The sequence below is a fragment of the Crinia signifera genome, chromosome 12 (genome assembly GCF_055691185.1).
Source record: "Crinia signifera chromosome 12, ASM5569118v1, whole genome shotgun sequence".
In the NCBI taxonomy this organism is placed as follows: domain Eukaryota; kingdom Metazoa; phylum Chordata; class Amphibia; order Anura; family Myobatrachidae; genus Crinia; species Crinia signifera.
Window position 1 is genome coordinate 77690640 of NC_139228.1, and position 21028 is coordinate 77711667.

Genomic DNA, 21028 nt, shown 5'->3' on the forward strand with positions numbered 1-21028 from the left:
CAGTGCCTGTAATAATGTCGGTTACTGATATTTACAGTCAGTTTGTCTTTTCATTATCCAAAATAGACCAATCTTTTACTACTGTGGGGAGAATTTACTAAGATGTGCTTTCTACGTCACATGTGCAACACTTGATTCATCTCAGGACAGTCTTGGAACATTAAAATAAAATGTTTTTTTTTTCTTTTTTTATAATTTCATGCCCAAATATACAATACACCAATTTTATTGAAATATACATTCTCAACTGAACGGGTTTTTTCTATTTATTAAACGGGTGTGGGTTGTCTACACCAACTAGGTCGACAAGCATTGGGTTGACACCACTAGGTCAACAGGCAGCAATGCCGACATGGGTCTAGGTAGACACGGGTCAAGGTCGACATGTGTATAGGTCGACATTACATTAGGTCGACATGAGCAAGGTCGGCAGTCAAAAAGTCAACATGGAGTTTTTCACTGATTTTTTACCCGAATGTCGACACCGTCGACACAGACACCATTGGACGTCAACTGCAACCTCTCGCTTTGCTCGCCAAGGCACACTATTTTATTCTCCCACCACGACCTAGTGGATGGTAGGGCATAAAATACAGCCTGTCGGCACATGTCGGCTCAAAAAACTGTGAAAAACCCCATGTCGACCTTCTGACTGTCGACCTGGCCCATGTCGACCTAAACCCATGTCGACCTTGCTGTCTGTCGACCTAGTGGTGTAGACCCAATGCTTGTCGACCTAGTGGTGTAGACCTAATGACCTTATCCCGATTAAACTACAGGAGATAATACAAGTCACATAGGCCCTTATTCTGATCGGTGCGGCCGGAGCCGCATATGCGGCTCCGACCGCACCAGACGAATCCCCGCCTTCCATACGGATCGCCACGGCCGTCCGTACGCGGCCATGTGGCGATCCGCATGATTGTGGACGGGGATACGCCTCCTCCATGGTGGGAGCAGCCCCTGCATTCGATGGTCGCCGAACATCGAATGCAGGGCCGCACGCTCCACCAGGTCCCGCAACACAAGACCACACGGACACTTGTCCGTGTGAAATCTTGTATGGGGGCGGGCAGCTGACATCCGGCGATGTCAGATGCCCGCCCTGTACCCACGCGTCATAGCCTCATTAGCATGCGTACGCCCCGCGTTTGCATGGGAACGCCCATGAAACGCGGGGCGTATGCATATGCAAATGAGGCTTCGTAGCCCCTCACGCCCCTATCCACCCCCTTTGCGGCGGACAAAATACGTGTACGGCGATTTCGGCTGCACATGCGCAGAGTGGCCTCTGCACATGCGCAGACCGAAAACATCGGCGGAACGGCCGCATGCGGCCGTTACCGCTTCAACCAGAATAAGGGCCATAGAAAGGAAAATATAATATTCTATTCTATGAAAATTACTTTTGATTGTAGAGACAATATAAAATGACATAGAGGAACCTACAAATCTAATTGAAACATTTCTGGATGGAATACATAATTAAAATACAGAAAATGAGAGTTTGGCTTCAGGTACGACCGCGGTCCCGGTTCTCACTGCCGGAATTTCTCACCGGGATGTTTACGCCATTTTTACTGTTGGGAGAGATAGAAGGTTATAAAAGTACATGGAGGGCCCGATTCTCAGCGATACAGCGACACGATCAATGATTTGTCTGCACATGAATCACACGGGATGCAGTTTAAATCCCGGCGGTCGGGATCCCAGCGTTCAGAATCCCGACGCTGAAATCCCGACCGCCGAAATTAGGACACTTTCTCCCTCCGTGGGTGTCCACGACACCCCTGGAGGGAGAATAAATTAGCGATCCACGTCCCCCCCTTGTCGGGATTTCGGCGGTCGGGATTTCATACTGATTCCGAATCACACATGTGCCCAGTTTGTATGTACAGAGTTGCAGAACAGACTTTGGGGGGGATTTCGATGTGATCACGTTCGCACAGGGAAGCGACGCTTAGGATCTGCGCATGTGCATTTATGTGTATGTGCAGGCGCTTGGTGACACTGGTCATGGCTAATTGGTAATTCGCCTAGCAGTGCGGGCGGGGGTCATGAGGCGGCAGCGACTGGCTGAACCCATGGGACATTTGAAATCAATAAAAATGGTACTTGTGTATTTTGGCGGCGCCCCCGATCTTCATCGCGCGATGTGTTCATCGCATCGAATGCCATGCACCCAATGGCATGCGATGCGACACAATTTTTGCCCCCTGTGCGATGAAAGATTGTATAAGCACCCTAATGGGTGCTTACAATGTTAAATGCACCCCCACGCCACCCCCCCCACTATAAACGTGAACCCGAAGCGTGGCGAGCGCAGCGATCCCGCGAGGGGCGGCGGTACGCGTCCTCCGACCTTTTCATACCCCCACTATCCACGTCGGCGTGGAGTTGAGAATAGAATAGTGTGGCGAGCGCAGCGAGCCACCGAGCCCGAAGCGTGGCGAGCGGACGTGGATACCTTCACAGGTATCCACGTACCTTCGCGGGCTTCACAGGTATCCGCGTCCCCTCCCGGGGCTCGCTGCACTCGCCACGCTTCGGGTTCGGTGGCTTACTGTGCTCGCCACACTTTCTATTCTCAACTCCACACCGACGTGGATAGTGGGGGTATGAAAAGGTCAGAGGACGTGTACCGCTGCGCTCGCCACGCTTCGGGTTCACGTTTATAGTGGGGGATGGGGTGGCGTGGGGGTGCATTTAACATTGTAAGCACCCATTAGGGTGCTTATACAATGTTTAATCGCATCGCATTGTATGGCATATACAATGGCATTCAATTTTAAAATTATATGCCATTGTACAGTATCGCGCGATATCGCGTCGCATCGCATACCATTGCATGCCTTATGGTATGCGATGCGATGGGCGCCGCCAAAATACACAAGTACCATAAAAACTTGTAAAAACTAAAAACAATAAAAACCTGTATCTGTCCCAGCCACCGAGCCCGAAGCGTGGCGAGCGGACGCGCATTACTTCACAGGTATTGCGCGTCCCCTCACGGGGCTCGCTGCGCTCGCCACGCTTTGGGCTCGCTGCACTCGCCACACTATATAAAATCGACTCCACGCTAATGTGGATAGTGGGGGTATGAAAAGGTCCGAGGACGCGTACCGCCACCCCTCTCGGGCTCGCTGCACTCACCACGATTCGGGTTGGCGTTCATCGTGGGGTCCAGAAATTATTGGTGACACCTTTCTTATCACTTAATCTGTTCACCACAGGTGCTGGCAATCATACATTAGCAGGGAGGTGCAAGAGCAGAGCATTGTGTCCTCCTGGAGAGGGGCATGCTGGGAGGTATGGATAATGTATGATTGCCAGCACCTGTGGGGAGCCAGGTAACTTACATTAGCAGGGAGGTCCAAGAGCATTTCAAGGAAAGCCCAGGAACAGAGCATTGTGTCCTCCTGGAGAGGGGCATGCTGGGAGGTATGGATAATGTATGATTGCCAGCACTTGTGGGGAGCCAGGTAACTGATAAGAAAGTTGTCACCACAGGTGCTGGCAATCATATATTACCAGGGAAGCCCAGGAACAGAGCATTGTGTCCTCCTGGAGAGGGGCATGCTGGGAGGTATGTATAATGTAGGATTGCCAGCACCTGTGGGGAGCTAGGTGCTGGCAATCATACATTAGCAGGGAGGTGCAAGAGCAGAGCATTGTGTCCTCCTGGAGAGGGGCATGCTGGGAGGTATGGATAATGTATGATTGCCAGCACCTGTGGGGAGCCAGGTAACTTACATTAGCAGGGAGGTCCAAGAGCATTTCAAGGAAAGCCCAGGAACAGAGCATTGTGTCCTCCTGGAGAGGGGCATGCTGGGAGGTATGGATAATGTATGATTGCCAGCACTTGTGGGGAGCCAGGTAACTGATAAGAAAGTTGTCACCACAGGTGCTGGCAATCATATATTACCAGGGAAGCCCAGGAACAGAGCATTGTGTCCTCCTGGAGAGGGGCATGCTGGGAGGTATGGATAATGTATGATTGCCAGCACCTGTGGGGAGCCAGGTAACTTACATTAGCAGGGAGGTCCAAGAGCAGAGCATTGTGTCCTTCTGGAGAGGGGCATGCTGGGAGGTATGGATAATGTAGGATTGCCAGCACCTGTGGGGAGCTAGGTAACTGATAAGAAAGGTGTCACCACAGGTGCTGGCAATCATACATTACCAGGGAAGCCCAGGAACAGAGCATGGTGTCCTCCTGGAGAGGGGCATGCTGGGAGGTATGTATAATGTAGGATTGCCAGCACCTGTGGGGAGCTAGGTAACTGATAAGAAAGGTGTCACCACAGGTGCTGGCAATCATACATTACCAGGGAAGCCCAGGAACAGAGCATTGTGTTCTCCTGGAGAGGGGAATGCTGGGAGGTATGGATAATGTATGATTGCCATCACCTGTGGGGAGCTAGGTAACTGATAAGAAAGGTGTCACCACAGGTGCTGGCAATCATATATTACCAGGGAAGCCCAGGAACAGAGCATTGTGTCCTCCTGGAGAGGGGCATGCTGGGAGGTATGGATAATGTATGATTGCCAGCACCTGTGGGGAGCCAGGTAACTTACATTAGCAGGGAGGTCCAAGAGCAGAGCATTGTGTCCTCCTGGAGAGGGGCATGCTGGGAGGTATGGATAATGTAGGATTGCCAGCACCTGTGGGGAGCTAGGTAACTGATAAGAAAGGTGTCACCACAGGTGCTGGCAATCATACATTACCAGGGAAGCCCAGGAACAGAGCATGGTGTCCTCCTGGAGAGGGGCATGCTGGGAGGTATGGATAATGTAGGATTGCCAGCACCTGTGGGGAGCTAGGTAACTGATAAGAAAGTTGTCACCACAGGTGCTGGCAATCATATATTACCAGGGAAGCCCAGGAACAGAGCATTGTGTCCTCCTGGAGAGGGGCATGCTGGGAGGTATGGATAATGTATGATTGCCAGCACCTGTGGGGAGCCAGGTAACTTACATTAGCAGGGAGGTCCAAGAGCAGAGCATTGTGTCCTCCTGGAGAGGGGCATGCTGGGAGGTATGGATAATGTAGGATTGCCAGCACCTGTGGGGAGCTAGGTAACTGATAAGAAAGGTGTCACCACAGGTGCTGGCAATCATACATTACCAGGGAAGCCCAGGGACAGAGCAGTGTGTCCTCCTGGAGAGGTGCATGCTGGGAGGTATGTATAATGTAGGATTGCCAGCACCTGTGGGGAGCTAGGTAACTGATAAGAAAGGTGTCACCACAGGTGCTGGCAATCATATATTACCAGAGAAGCCCAGGAACAGAGCATTGTGTCCTCCTGGAGAGGGGCATGCTGGGAGGTATGGATAATGTATGATTGCCAGCACCTGTGGGGAGCCAGGTAACATACATTAGCAGGGAGGTCCAAGAGCAGAGCATTGTGTCCGTCCTGGAGAGGGTCAGGTTCGGTTGGGAGGTATGAAAATAGACTGTGCAGGTAAGTTTACTTTGACTATGTTGCATGTAAAATATATTTGGGTTCAGGCAAAATAGCAACATAGTCAAAATCACATAGTTAAAATAGGATAGAAATAATTCAAAATTGTCCATTAGCCAGAATCACACTGAAGGGATCTTTTCTGTGGGATCTGTAGAATATAAGGACTAGACTACTGGTCAGGGAACTCGGTCCTCATTACCCCACACAGTGCATGTTTTGCTGGTTACCCAGCAGGTGTACAGGTGTACTAATTACTCACAGACACATTTTATAAGGTCATTTTATAAGGTTTATAAGGGGTTAATTATTTCACTTGTGATTCTGTGAGGAGACCTGCAATACATGCACTGCGTGGGGTATAATGAGGACAGAGTTCCCTGACCACTGACTAGACCAGACATTCCCAACCACGATCCTCAAGGCACACCAACAGTGCAGGTTTTGTAGATATTCAGGCTTGAGCACAGGTGACTTAATTAGTATGTGAGTGATTCTGAATAAACCATCTGTGCTGAAGCCTGGACATCACTAAAACCTGCACTGTTGGTGTGCCTTGAGGACCATGGTTGGGAATGCCTGACTAGACAGTGGAAATTAAGCTTATATCTAACCAGTGTAGGACAATACCTGCGCTATATGTAGCACGGAAGCTGGCTGCGGGAACACTGCCGACACCGAGAAGCTCTATCAGCATCTGATTACCGGAAGCAATCATTATTGGGATTACACCAATTCCACAAGTCTGGTCCAGCAACACAGGAGATGTCACAGAAGGTCCATCGTATATCTTGATGTATTGAGATGTGCAATGAGGTGTGAACTTGACATTATAGTAAAGGGCATTCAGTGCAACCTATATAGAAAAAGTTCCATCAAACAGTCAGCAATAAAAGACATTATTTCTTTGTACATTTAGGTACGGATTAAGGCCCTTATTCAGATCTGAGCTCAGTACAAATTTGTTCTCAAAATGGGCAAAACCATGTGCACTGCAGGTGGGGCAGATGTAACATGTGCAGAGAGAGTTAGATTTGGGCGAGTTATTTTGTTTCTGTGCAGGGTAAATACTGGCTGCATTATTTTTACACTGCAATTTAGATTTCAGTTTCAACACACTCTGCCCAAATCTAACTCTCTCTGCACAGGTTATATCTGCCCCAACTGCAGTGCACATGGTTTTGCCCGTTTTGAGAACAAATTTGTACTGCGATCAGATCTGAATAAGGGCCTTAGAGTTGATCTAAAAAAAAACAAATCTTCCTCAAACGGGCAAAACCATGCTGCACTGCAGGTGCGGCAGATGTAACAGGCAGAGCGAGAGAGAGAGGTAGATTTGGGTGGAGTGTGTTCAAACTGAAATCTAAAGCCAAGTACACGCCTATAGATTTATATGTCCAGTCTGTCTGGTGCAAACAAAATCGATAATGAATTAAAGGTACTTGTTTCCTAGCACGGCGCCAGCGATAAAAATTGTATCCATTGTGTCCTAAAAAATCGCGTCCATCGCATGTAACCGAATCGCATGCAATGCGATCAATGCAATTTTTACATTGGAATCAATGTAAAATGGTCCCTGAGACCCGATTTTTACATTGGCCCCAATGTTAAATGCCCCCCAGACCCCAATTTTCATTATATCCCCACCCTTATGGGTCAAATGCACCCCCCCCCCCCCCCATTGTTAAAGCCACCCCACGATGAACGCCAACCCGAAGCGTGGCGAGCGGCGGCGGTACGCGTCCTCCGACCTTTTCACACCCCCACTATCCACGTCGGCGTGGAGTTGATTTTATATAGTGTGGCGAGCCACCGAGCCCGAAGCGTGGCTAGGGGACGCGCATTACTTCACAGGTATTGCGCATACTCTCACGGGGCTTCGGGTTTGGTGGCTCGCTGTGCTCGCCATGCTTTGGGATGGCGCTCATCGTGGGGTGGCGTTAACAATGGGGGTCATTTCACATACAAATTACCCATCAGGGTGGGTATACAATCAAAAATCGGGTCCATTGGGCCATTTAACATTGTTCCCTATGTAAAATCGGGTCCATCGCATCGGTCGCATTGTATGCCATTATAATGGCATACAATGGCCCCGATTTTACATAGGAATTTAACATTGAATACAATGCATTCAATGTTAAATCGCGTCGGTCGCATCGCATACCTTAAGTTAAGGCATGCGATGGACGCGATTTTTTTTAATTGTCGGGGAAAAGGCTAAAAATAGCCCTAAAATCGCGTCGGTCGCGTCCATCACTTATCTTAAGGTATGCGATGACCCACGACGGGCGCCGTGCTAGGAAACAAGTACCGAATTAAAATTTATGAAATGTAATCATTTGCTTTGAAACGCAGGGAAATGGGCAAAGTAATATGATTTGGACAAATCTCTTAGATTAGATGGAATAAACCAATTTGACTGAACGATCATTGGGGGTGATTCCGGTTGTTTTGTAAAAGCAAACTCCTTTAATGGACAAAACCATGTGCACTGCAGGTGGGGCAGTTGTAACATGTGCAAAGAGTTAAGGCCCCCTTACACTTGTTCAACAAATTGGACCTGATTGACTAGAGATTTATCCTATGTACAGGAGGATCAATCTCTTGCAATCTCTTGGTTATACCCAATGGCACAGGATTGTGGATTGTGTCCTACACATCAGATCTTGTCAGATAGATTGACTCAATCCACTTGAATTGGGTCAAATCTCACCAAATCTCACAAGTGTGAGGTCCCTTTACATTTGGGTTCTGCGAAGGGTAAATACTGGCTGCTTAATATTACACTAAAATTTAGATTTAGCACACCCCACCCAAATGTAAGTCTCTCTGCACAGGTTACACCTGCCCCACCTGCAGTGCACATGGTTTTGTCCATTAACAGTTTTTTTTCTCCAAAGCTACTTCCATTAAAGATTCAAAAAGGTCAAAGGTCAGCGATTCCACCCCATTGCGCTAACCTCGGCACTCGACACATGACTCTAAATACAACCCTGACGCCCTCCCCTTGTAATGATCCTGATTGTATTGGCCTGTTATGTATGTACACTGTGTGGGAGCAGTGGTTATCGGAAACACATTCCCTGTGTATTATAGATGCTGTACATTGATATACTTGGCAATAAAGTGATTCTGATACAGGCTGCCATAAATATTTGTCATAGCCTGTAGCCCCTGTTTGGATCACATATGATGCATTGTATGGAAAAGGACTGCATACAGAGGCATAGCTAGGGCGGAGCCGGTGGAGCACATGCTTCGGGTGCCAGAATGTCACCAGGCGCAGGAGCTGTGCTCTGCCGCCGGCTCCCCCACCCTGCTCGCCCGCCCGCTTCCCTCCACCTGCTAGTCTCCTGCTGATGCCCGCCCACCCTCTAGCTTCCTCCTGCTGCCCGCCCACCCGCTAGTTTCCTCCTGCTACAATGCAGCCGCCCCCCACCCACTAGTTTCCTCCTTCCGCCCACCCACCTGCTAGCTTCCTCCTGCTACAATGCCGCTAGCCTCCTGAGTCCTGCCGCCGCCCGCCCACCCACTAGTTTCCTCCTGCCTCCCACCCACCCTCTAGCTTCCTTCTGCTACAATGCCGCTAGCCTCATGAGTCCTGCTGCCGCCCGCCCACCCACTAGTTTCCTCCTGCTGCCCACCGACCTGCTAGCTTCCTCCTGCTACAATGCCGCTAGCCTCCTGAGTCCTGCTGCCGCCCGCCCACCCACTAGTTTCCTCCTGCTGCCCACCCACCCTCTAGCTTCCTCCTGCTACAATGCCGCTAGCCTCATGAGTCCTGCTGCCGCCCGCCCACCCACTAGTTTCCTCCTGCTGCCCACCGACCTGCTAGCTTCCTCCTGCTACAATGCCGCTAGCCTTCTGAGTCCTTCTGTCACCCGCCCACCGCTAGCTGCCTTTTGCTACCGCCCAGCGAATAGCCTCCTGCTGTTGCCCGGTATTGATGTGTATGAATGTGGGTACTGGGGAGGGGGGGCATTATGTTCACCTAGGGTGCTGACAAACCTGGCACTGGCCCTGGCAACGAGCAAGGTCGGTCCCCCTTGGCAACGAGCAAGGTCGGTCCCCCTTGGCAACGAGCAAGGTCGGTCCCCCTTGGCAACGAGCAAGGTCGGTCCCCCTTGGCAACGAGCAAGGTCGGTCCCCCTTGGCAACGAGCAAGGTTGGTCCCCTTTGGCATAGAGCATGAAGCCCATGGCATAGAGCAGTGTTTTTCAACCACTGTGCCGTGGTACACTAGTGTGCCTTGAGCTGTTCTCAAGTGTGCCCCCAGATCTAGAGATGCCCAAACTAGTTTACAGCCACCACCAGTTCAACTGTTATTTACTGGTCTCTTCTTTTCATGCAAAGGGCCAATGTATTTTATTTGTGTTACCTGTGGGGATCAGTGTGATTGTTTTTTATATGGGGCCAATAGGTTTGTTTTTTTTCCTGTGGGGGCCAATGTGTTTTGCCCTGTGGGGATCTCATGGTGTGCCTTGACAATTTTTAAATCTTATTTAGTGTGCCGCAAGCTAAAAAGGTTGAAAATCACTGGCATAGAGCATGAAGTTCCTAGCAATAAGCATGTAGGTAAGTGGCACTTACTGTATGTGTCAAATGTGTAATGGGCATTACAGTTTGTTATATAGTATGTAATGGGCATCATGTGGGGCCTTATGTGTAATTGGCATTACGGCAAGCGGCTTTATGTGTAAATGGGAATTACAAAGTTCACTGCAATGGGCATTATGGTGTGTGGTATAATTTCAGGCTGCACCCCCTTTTCACCATGCAAGAGCCCCGTCTACTACAAATCGGGGGATCGCGAAACATACCCTTGCTCCGGCCACCGTGGCATCTAGCTACACCACTGACCGCATACAATGTATTGCATGCAACTGTGGGCAGTACGGACGGTGTAGTGGTTACATTACTGCCTCACATCACTGAGGTCATGGGTTCTATCCCCACCATGTGATATATATACGGTGCAGTACGGACAGTGTAATGGTTACATTACTGCCTCACAGCACTGAGGTCATGGGATCTGTTCCCACCATGTGATATATATACGGGGCAGTACAGATGGTGTAATGGTTAGCATTACTGCCTCACATCACTGAGGTCATGGGTTCTATCCCCACCATGTGATATATATACGGGGCAGTACGGATGGTGTAATGGTTACATTACTGCCTCACAGCACTGAGGTCATGGGTTGTATTCCCACCATGTGTTATATATACAGGGCAGCACGGACGGTATAATGGTTAGCATTACTGCCTCACAGCGGTTGAGGTCATGGGTTCTATCCCCACCATGTGTTATATATACGGGGCAGTACGGATGGTGTAATGGTTAGCATTACTGCCTCACAGCACTGAGGGCATGGGTTCTATTCCCACCATGTGTTATATATATGGGGCTGTACGGATGGTGTAATGCTTAGCATTACTACCTCACAGCACTGAGGGCATGGGTTCTATCCCCACCATGTGTTATATATACGGTGCAGTACGGATGGTGTAATGGTTAGCATTACTGCCTCACAGCACTGAGGTCATGGGTTCTATTCCCACCATGCGTTATATATACGGGGCAGTATGGATGGTGTAATGGTTACATTACTGCCTCACAGCGCTGAGGTCATGGGTTCTACCCCCACCATGTGTTATATATACGGGGCAGTACGGACGGTGTAGTGGTTACATTACTGCCTCACATCACTGAGGTCATGGGTTCTATCCCCACCATGTGATATATATACGGTGCAGTACGGACAGTGTAATGGTAACATTACTGCCTCACAGCACTGAGGTCATGGGATCTGTTCCCACCATGTGATATATATACGGGGCAGTACAGATGGTGTAATGGTTAGCATTACTGCCTCACATCACTGAGGTCATGGGTTCTATCCCCACCATGTGTTATATATACGGGGCAGTACGGATGGTGTAATGGTTACATTACTGCCTCACAGCACTGAGGTCATGGGTTGTATTCCCACCATGTGTTATATATACAGGGCAGCACGGACGGTATAATGGTTAGCATTACTGCCTCACAGCGGTTGAGGTCATGGGTTCTATCCCCACCATGTGTTATATATACAGGGCAGTAAGGATGGTGTAATGGTTACATTACTGCCTCATAGCACTGAGGTCATGGGTTCTATTGCCACCATGTGTTATATATACGGGGCAGTATGGATGGTGTAATGGTTAGCATTGCTACCTCACTGCACTGAGGGCATGGGTTCTATCCCCACCATGTGTTATATATACGGTGCAGTACGGATGGTGTAATGGTTAGCATTACTGCCTCACAGCACTGAGGGCATGGGTTCTATTCCCACCATGTGTTATATATATATGGGGCTGTACGGATGGTGTAATGCTTAGCATTACTACCTCACAGCACTGAGGGCATGGGTTCTATCCCCACCATGTGTTATATATACGGTGCAGTACGGATGGTGTAATGGTTAGCATTACTGCCTCACAGCACTGAGGTCATGGGTTCTATTCCCACCATGCGTTATATATACGGGGCAGTATGGATGGTGTAATGGTTACATTACTGCCTCACAGCGCTGAGGTCATGGGTTCTATCCCCACCATGTGTTATATATACAGGGCAGTACGGACGGTGTAACGGTTATAGCATTACTGCCTCACAGCACTGATGTCATGGGTTCTATCCCCACCATGTGTTATATATACGGGCGGTGTAATGGTTCGCATTACCGCCTCACAGCACTGAGCTCATGGGATCTATCCCCACCATGTGTTATATATACGGGGCAGTACGGACGGTGTAATGGTTAGCATTACTGCCTCACAGCACTGACGTCATGGGTTCTATTCCCACCATGTGTTATATATACGGGGCAGTACGGACGGCGTAATGGTTAGTATTACTGCCTCACAGTGCTGAGGTCATGGGTTCTATTCCCACCATGTGTTATATATACGGGGCAGTATGGACAGTGTAATGGTTAGCATTACTGCCTCACAACGCTGAGGTCATGGGTTCTATTCCCACCATGTGTTTATATATAGGGGGCAGTACGGACGGTGTAATCGTTAGTATTACTGCCTCACAGTGCTGAGGTCATGGGTTCTATTCCCACCATGTGTTTATATATACGGGGCAGTACGTATGGTGTAATGGTTAGCATTACTGCCTCACAGCACTGAGGTCATGGGTTCTATTCCCACCAAGTGTTATATATGCGGGGCAGTACGGATGGTGTATTGGTTACATTACTGTCTCACAACGCTGAGGTCATGGGTTCTATTCCCACCATGTGTTATATATACGGGGCAGTACAGACGGTGTAATGGTTAGCATTACTGTCTCACAGCACTGAGCTCATGGGATCTATTCCCACCATGTGTTTATATATACGGGGCAGTACGGATGGTGTAATGGTTAGCATTACTGCCTCACAGCACTGAGGTCATGGGATCTGTTCCCACCATGTGATATATATACGGGGCAGTACGGACGGCGTAATGGTTATAGCATTACTGCCTCACAGCACTGAGGTCATGGGTTCTATCCCCACCATGTGTTATATTTACAGGGCAGTAAGGACAGTGTAATGGTTAGCATTACTGCCTCACAGTGCTGGGGTCATGGGTTCTATTCCCACCATGTGTTATATATACGGGGCAGTACGGATGGTGTAATGGTTAGCATTACTGCCTCACAGCACTGAGGTCATGGTTTCTATTCCTACCATGTGTTATATACAGTATATGGGGCAGTACGGACGGTGTAATGGTTAGCATTACCGCCTGACAGCACTGAGGTCATGGGTTCTATTCCCACCATGTGTTATATATACGGGGCAGTACAGACGGTGTAATGGTTAGCATTACTGCCTCACAGCGCTGAGATCATGGGTTCTAACCCCACCATGTGTTATATATATATATACAGGCAATGGTTAGCATTACTGCCTCACAGCGCTGAGGTCATGGGAGTTGGCACCCCTGGACTGATACAGCACACATGGCACCCCTGGACTGATACAGCACACATGGAGGCACCCCTGGACTGATACGGCACACATGGCGGCACCCCTGGTGTTATACGGCACACATGGCGGCACCCCTGGACTGATACAGCACACATGGCACCCCTGGACTGATACAGCACACATGGAGGCACCCCCAGAGCCAGATTAAGGTCTAAATGGGCCTGGAGCTGAAAATTATCAATGGCCTATTATGCACAATAATAGGGGTTGTGGCCAGCACCTAATAATGTGGGGGGCGTGACCAGTGTACTGGTTGAGTGGTCTGCTCATGGGTGTGTCTGTATTTGTGTAAATACTTTCAACTAATTATATATGCTTGGAAAAGGCAGGGGGCTGGCATAAGAAAAATGCAGGGAGATATATTGGCGGGTGCCCTCCAAAGGTGCACCCACAGGATGCCGATGTCCTAAGATACTTGCAGGGTGAGGCAGCATTCCAGTCATAAAAAAAATACTGAAAGCCGAAACTTGGTAGACAACATTTCAGCACCTTTTATGTGGCTACCTAAATTTACCCCACCATATACCACTTATACAAATCATGCAACACAATAGTAACCCCCTTATACTGTACTTGCCTCTTAAGGCCCCCATACACTAGGGCGACTTGTCCTTAGGACAAGTCGCCCCCGACTTCCCCCTGAGCTTCCCCGGGGAGCTTGATTAGACTGGCACTTGATGTGCCATTTTTTACATGTGATAAATCGTCTCGATTTATCACATGTAAAAAAACCCGGGGAGCAGGGGGGGGGGGGGCTGGGGACTCTGTGTCCCCCGCTGCTGGGGACGCTGCGGGGGACAGCGTCTGTGTCCCCCCAGCGTCTGTGCGGCGAGGCGGTAGAGGGAGCAGGGGGGCTGGGGACGCTGCGGGTGACACGTCTGTGTCCCCCCAGCGTCTGTGCGGCGAGGCGGGAGCAGGGGGGCTGGGGACGCTGCGGGTGACACGTCCGTGTCCCCCCAGCGTCTGTGCGGCGAGGCGGTAGAGGGAGCGGGGGTGGCTGGGGACGCTGCGGGGGACACAGGCGGCATAGAGCCGGGCAGGGGGAGCCGGCGGGACTCGGAGCTGTCAATGGTAGAAAAAAAAGCCTATACAATGAATGGGCTGCCTGTGATTGGCTGAGCGCTCTCTCAGCCAATTGCTGACTGGCTGAGAGAGCGCTCAGCCAATCACAGGCCGCCCATGCATTGTATGGGCTTTTTTTTTTTTTATTCAATACTGACAGCTCCCGCCGTCTCCCCCTGCGCGGCTCTATGCCGCCTGTGTCCCCCGCAGCGTCCCCAGCCCCCCCTGCTCCCTCTACCGCCGCACTAGGTCCCAAGTCGGGTGGTCGGACGTGCAGCAGGTCCGACCACCCGACGCGCACGGGACCGCGCATCGGATCTGAGGGGACATCCAAACTAGCCGATTTTGGTCCGATTTCTGCCAGATCCGACTGATCTGGCAGAAATCTGACCAAAATCGGCTAGTGTATGGGGGCCTTTACACATTGTGCCACATGGAATGAGTCAAAATTCACACTGACTGAGCCAAAATTCACACTATGGCACACAGATTGAGTCAAAATTCACGTTATGCCACACAGATTAAGGCAAAATACACATTTTGCCACATGGATTGAGCCAAAATACACATTATTATACCAAACAGATTGAGCAATAATGCACAATATGCTTCATAAATAGGGTTGAAGGAGCGCATAAAAAATTTACACCATAATGCCCATAACATGTTAAGCCAAACACCATATACTCCATTACGTATTATGCCAAACACCATAATGCCTACGAAAAATTATGCTACTTAAGTGTTGCTTACCAACATGTTCATTGCCAGGGGTTCCATGCTTATTGCCAGGAGTTCCATGCTCATTGCCATGTGGGATTACATGCTCATTGCCAAGGGGGAATACATGCTTGCAGTAACTGGGGGATAGCCGCCGTCGGGCAGAAATGACAGCCATTGATAGCTGGGCAGAGAGCAGGGGGCTGCCTGGCTGTATTCAGAGCACTGCAGGTCACGGCTATTTGAAATAATACCCCTTTCACACCAGAAAATGCAGGGATTTACCCGGGAATATGGCCCCAAGATCATGCAGGGACATTCCCGGACTGGACCGTTTTACACCAGCCTAGTCCCTGCATTTTTTTGTGTGAGGGGGAGAGAAAACAACCCCCCCCCCCCCTTTAAACAACCAGCTACATCTTCGGAACCAACTGACCGATTTACATGTAGGCTTCAAATGATTTTGGTCCCGTGAAACTGGGCCATTTGGTTCCAGAGAAGTCTGTCAAACAACATGAACAGCCATGAAATTACATTTCAGAAATTAAAAAAAATAGTTTTACCTGCAATATCTCTAGAACCAATGAACCCATATGGACCAGGTATCAGATTGAAGGCCCAGCGATTTGGGTTCGACTGAGATCAACCTCAAGCTTCTGTGATGCCGGAGGGGGAACTGGCAGCCGTTGGAATCGGGTGGAGGTCAGAATTAGCGGGTCCCATGTTATCCTATGGGGAAAACGTTCCAGGTTTGCCTGTTGGTATCTCCGGTTCCCGGGGGGCTACCGACACGGGGCTGGGCTCGTTGGAAAGCTCTGGTCCTCAGCTACAGAATGGGCCTATTTGGAGAATGGGCCTGGAGCTGTAGCTCCATCAGCCCCATTGTTAATCCGGCCCTGGGCACCCCTGGACTGATACAGCACACATAGCGGCACCCCTGGTGTTATACCGCACACATGGCGGCACCCCTGGAATTATATTGCACCCCTGGTGTTATACGGCACACATGGCGGCACCCCTGGAATTATATGGCACCCTTACAGCACCCTTGCACTAACACATTACTGTACCTTCCCAGTTGTGGTCCTTATCAGCCACACACAGCTCCCACTGTTAGAATTAGATGGCAGAGAGTTGGCCGAGCTCACAGTTCCACTGTTGCTATTAAGCAGATTAGCACAAACATCTAAAGGTAAAAACAAGAGTAAGATATTTGACTATAGAGGTGATAAAGCATACGTCGTTATTATATCATTAGTAGTTACTGTAATATGTCAATGGGATGTACTAATGTGCCAGCTGTAATGTGATCATAAAACGTTGTCGCTTCTATAGTGGAGCTTTAGCACTGAGCACAAGGGTCCCATTTATGTGACTGCACCACCCCTATCTTCATGGTTAGTCTTATAGCGGACACCTTACCCAGCCCTAGTCCTGGTGCAAGGAGGCCGCATAGCAAAACTGGTTGCAACATTCAGGGGACATTGTTACTAAGGTAGAAGTTCTGTTTCAGGTGGGATGTTGCTATGGGCAACCATTCAGATAGATTATAGGTAGAATCTGATTGGTTGCCCATAGCATCATCCCGTGTGAACTACAACTCCCATCTTAGTAAATTTTGCCCTTACATTTTTTTATGCAGTGACGGCAATTCATGTGCCTAAAGGATTGTGGGAGATATGTACAGTAGGAACCCATTGCGAGTGAAGGTGGAGAGATTATTAGGTTTTATAGGATGTGCTAGAAGCTGTTAATCCGTCATTTCATCATTTTGTCTGAACAGGTTCCGCCCACCTTCCAGTGTTCAGGAGCAAATGGTTGGTCATCATTTCAGCTGGGAACACGCCTATAGATTTATCAGTTCATCCGAGAATGCATTAGCAGATACTCATATTTCAACCAGCCAGATCCGGCAGATTATTTTATAGTGTACACCTTGGGTTAGCAACGATAACTGATTTAAGGCGGGATGTACTAAAAGGAAAATGCGGTAAAACAGGGGTTTTACCGCATTTTCCTATTTACCATTACCCGTCCGCCCCATTTTCGCTTGGCAGGGTAGAGGGTGGCGATACCCTATAGAAGCCTATAGGATTCTATCACCGGAATCGGGACATCTGTCAGAATGAACTTAGGTCTACAGTCATTAGGTCGACCCCACTAGGTCGACTGGCAGGAAGGTCGACCTGACTTAAGGTCGACATGGGCCAATGTCGACATGACTTAAGGTCGACTTTGCATAAAGGTCGACATGAGGAAGGTCGACTGGTCATAAGGTCGACATGGGTTTTTCACTGTTTTTTTTATCCGAATGTCGACACAGTCGACATGGACACAGTTGGCAATGAGAATCGGACCCTCGCATCGCTCGCAATGCTTCGGGCGAAGGCGAAGGGTGGCGATGTATATTAATACATCCCGCCCTTATACATTAAGCATATAATAACTTAACTGAATAAAAGCAACACAAATGATTGTTTTACAGAATTTATAGGCACAGGTATCATTTATATATAATATTTGTACATTTATTAATACTGCAATAACGCCTCAATACGGAATAATTTTCCTTTTCTCTTTTACATGTATATATGTAAAGTATGCGCCAATTAGAAGTTTGCAGGATTATGTAAATCGAACCGTGTTTTGTTTCATATTCCTAATTTGCCTCATGATTTGATTCTAACTCCAAATCAACCTCTCAATGACTATGAATACTTACTGCACTGATAAAGGTTGTTAATTTTAGCAACATCCAAGACACTCAGTCCAAACCTTTGTCCAATGGGAACAGTTGGGTCAGGCTTTGGCACAATAGTGGGTTTGTTAGAGGTGTTAGAGAAGGAATACCTGTCACAGACAAAAGACATGGCAATATGCAGTGGTACACAATCCCGAAACAGACATTATACAGTGAACATCAATGTGCAGTCTAGATTAGTTTTGGATTGGGGCATGAAGGGCCCATGTTTAGTGGTATGGATGGTCTCTCGAGGGGGCATGGTCAGCTAGGGCCGGCACTAGCCGCTCAGCAGAGGATGCAAAGCAGGGAGGCACCGGGCAGTATAGGCGCTTTCTCTGCTCTACATCCCCTGCTGACTGTCGCTGCGCCTGTCACAAGCAGCATAGTTGGCATCAAGAAGCTCCGTCCTGGCTCCCAACCTAGTGTGACTGCACTTCGGCAGGGCCTGTCTGGAGGGGGCGGGGCTACATAGAGTGGGGCTGATGGAAGGAAGATGGAGAGATGACCTGGCAGACATGTTTTTAAGTAATTAAAGTGTGTGAGAGAGAGTAATATGGTCAGCAACTGGTGTGGGCATTGTGCAGCGCTACCACTGTTGGCAACTGGTGTGGGTGTTACGTATAAGAAGCGCTACTACTGTCGGCAACTGGTGTGGGCATTAATAAGCACTACCACTGTCGGCAACTGGTGTGGGAGTTTATGCTGTGCCACTTCTGTCAGCATTGTGTAAGGGGCACTACGGTTGGCATTATGTGTAAGAGGCACTACTGGGGCATTGTGTAAGGGGCACTACTGGTGGCATGTGTATAAGCAGGAGTATTTGGGGCATTACACACATCATAATGTGAGGCATAATGTCATATGGACATTATGGTGTGCAGCATATTGTGTAAGGGGTACTATGGTGTGTGGCATAATGTGTAATAGGCATTACTATTACTATTCTAGTTTCATTTTTAGCATCTGCACATGGCATATGCTTGATGCAAGCGTTCACGGTGAACTGCATGTTTGCGATCACGCTCGCACCTAGAAGTGTGGGCGGGGGGCAGCGCTGGTGGCACAGCACAAGGTAATGCCCAGCATTTTATGGGCGTACCCAAGAAAATGCTGGGCATTCCCACAGTAATGGCCCAGTGACACAAGTGTGGGGGATGGATAGCTGACATCAGCAGATGTCAGCTGCCCACCTGCTTCCCGCACAGGGCACCAGCAGATCTGAGACACCACAGAGGAGTCTCTGGGGAAATCATTCCATGGTCACACGATCAATGAATAATTTCTCCCCCCTGCAAATGGATGATTATGCAAATCATCCATTCACAGCTGTGAGGGGGGAAGCACAAGGGGGGGGGGGGGGGGGCGGTCGCCGTGCAGGCGGTGGGTGGCATCTGGTGGACTCGCAAGGCTGTGAAATATGCAGAAACTGGAAGGTTGCTACTTGCACAGGACCCTCATCATATTGGAGGAAAAATCTGGACCCCCCCTCGGTAGTATTGAATAAATACTATATAGCAATTTCCACTGGTGGGAGGTGTTGCCACCACTAGACACAAAATTGGATACTCCTAAGCAAAGAAGAAAGAAAAGGGTTTCCGTTGCGTGGTGCACCTATATGGTCTCTCACTAATAAAATGTAACCTTTATTAGTATGGTTAAACACTAGCAAAATATAACAACACACAGGACAACATAAAGTGAAATATCGGGAAAGGATAGGGTGCGTTTAAAATACGGTGGCTCACTGACTACGCCCTGTCCTATGAGTAAGGGAAATTTAATAAACAAGTTTCTCCCATTGACACCAATGTATTCAATTATTTGGCAAGTAAATTGTATCGTTGTGAATTTGTTGGGTATCGTCTCGTTTACCGTGGTGTAACAGATAGCTGGGAATTCCTTCATATGCCACAGTTTGTCTCTTGTGAGAGGTAACAATTTAAATGAACTGTGTCCTATGTTAGAATGTGTAGAGATGTTGCAATTTCGTATTATGCACAAAAAAAAGATGTGGGTTGTTACTGCTTAGCTGCTCGCACCTGGGGGTGCTCAGACCCCTATGGAAATTGGAAAAAGAGAGAAACAAGATGGTGGTGGAGCGCTTAAATTTAGAAAAAAGAATAATTTGCAATTTCACCAATTGGGTATTACATAAAAGATTTAATCTATCATAAGCACAATGGTACAATAATAAAAGCACAATATAACTTGCATGGTATAAAAAACTAAATATAAAAATGTGATAAAAATAGGCACCCCCTATGGGAGTTTGAATGTGGACTTGGGATAGTTGGAATAAAGTCTCACTTGTTTCTGGTGCTTCTCTTCTACTGAATAGTTAATTAACTTGCAGCCTGATGTTTCAATTCCCATCCCTTCCTCACAACGGGAATGGAAACATGAGACTGCCAGCCAGGTATATGGATACCCGCCATTCCAGTTAATTCATTGACTGTTCAGTAGGAGAGAAGCGGAATCGGTACATCTGTCAGAATGAACTTAGGTCTACAGTCATTAGGTCGACCGGCAGGAAGGTCGACCTGATTTAAGGTCGACATGGGCCAAGGTCGACATGACTTAAGGTCGAATTTGCATAAAGGTCGACATGAGGAAGGTCGACTGGTCATAAGGTCGACATGGGTTTTTCACAAGTTATATTGTACTTTTATTATTGTACCATTGTCCTTATGATAGATTAAAACAATTTCGTATTATGGCCTTTATTCAGATCTGATCGCAGTACAAATTTGTTTGGAAAATGGGCAAAACCATGTGCACTGCAGGTGGGGCAGATGTAACATGTGCAGAAAGAGTTAGATTTGTGTGAGTTATTTTGTTTCTGTGCAGGGTAAATACTGGCTGCTTTATTTTTACACTGCAATTTAGATTTCAGTTTCAACACACCCCACCCAAATCTAACTCTCTCTGCACAGGTTACATCTGCCCCAACTGCAGTGCACATGGTTTTGCCCATTTTCCAAACAAATTTGTACTGCGATCAGA

The 21028-nt window shown here is 48.4% G+C and overlaps 1 protein-coding gene across 1 annotated transcript in view; it reads right to left on the reverse strand.

The window, feature by feature from the left end:
- The window catches only part of LOC146049556 (astacin-like metalloendopeptidase), a 59444-nt gene that overhangs the window by 29644 nt on the left and 8772 nt on the right, over positions 1–21028 (reverse strand). Inside the window, exons 7-9 of the mRNA XM_083166082.1 lie at positions 18005–18132; positions 16353–16468; positions 6093–6318 (exon numbers count right to left, since the gene is read on the reverse strand). Of these exons, the coding sequence (XP_083022208.1) occupies positions 6093–6318; positions 16353–16468; positions 18005–18132 (470 nt within the window). The remainder of the gene's footprint in view (positions 1–6092; positions 6319–16352; positions 16469–18004; positions 18133–21028) is intronic.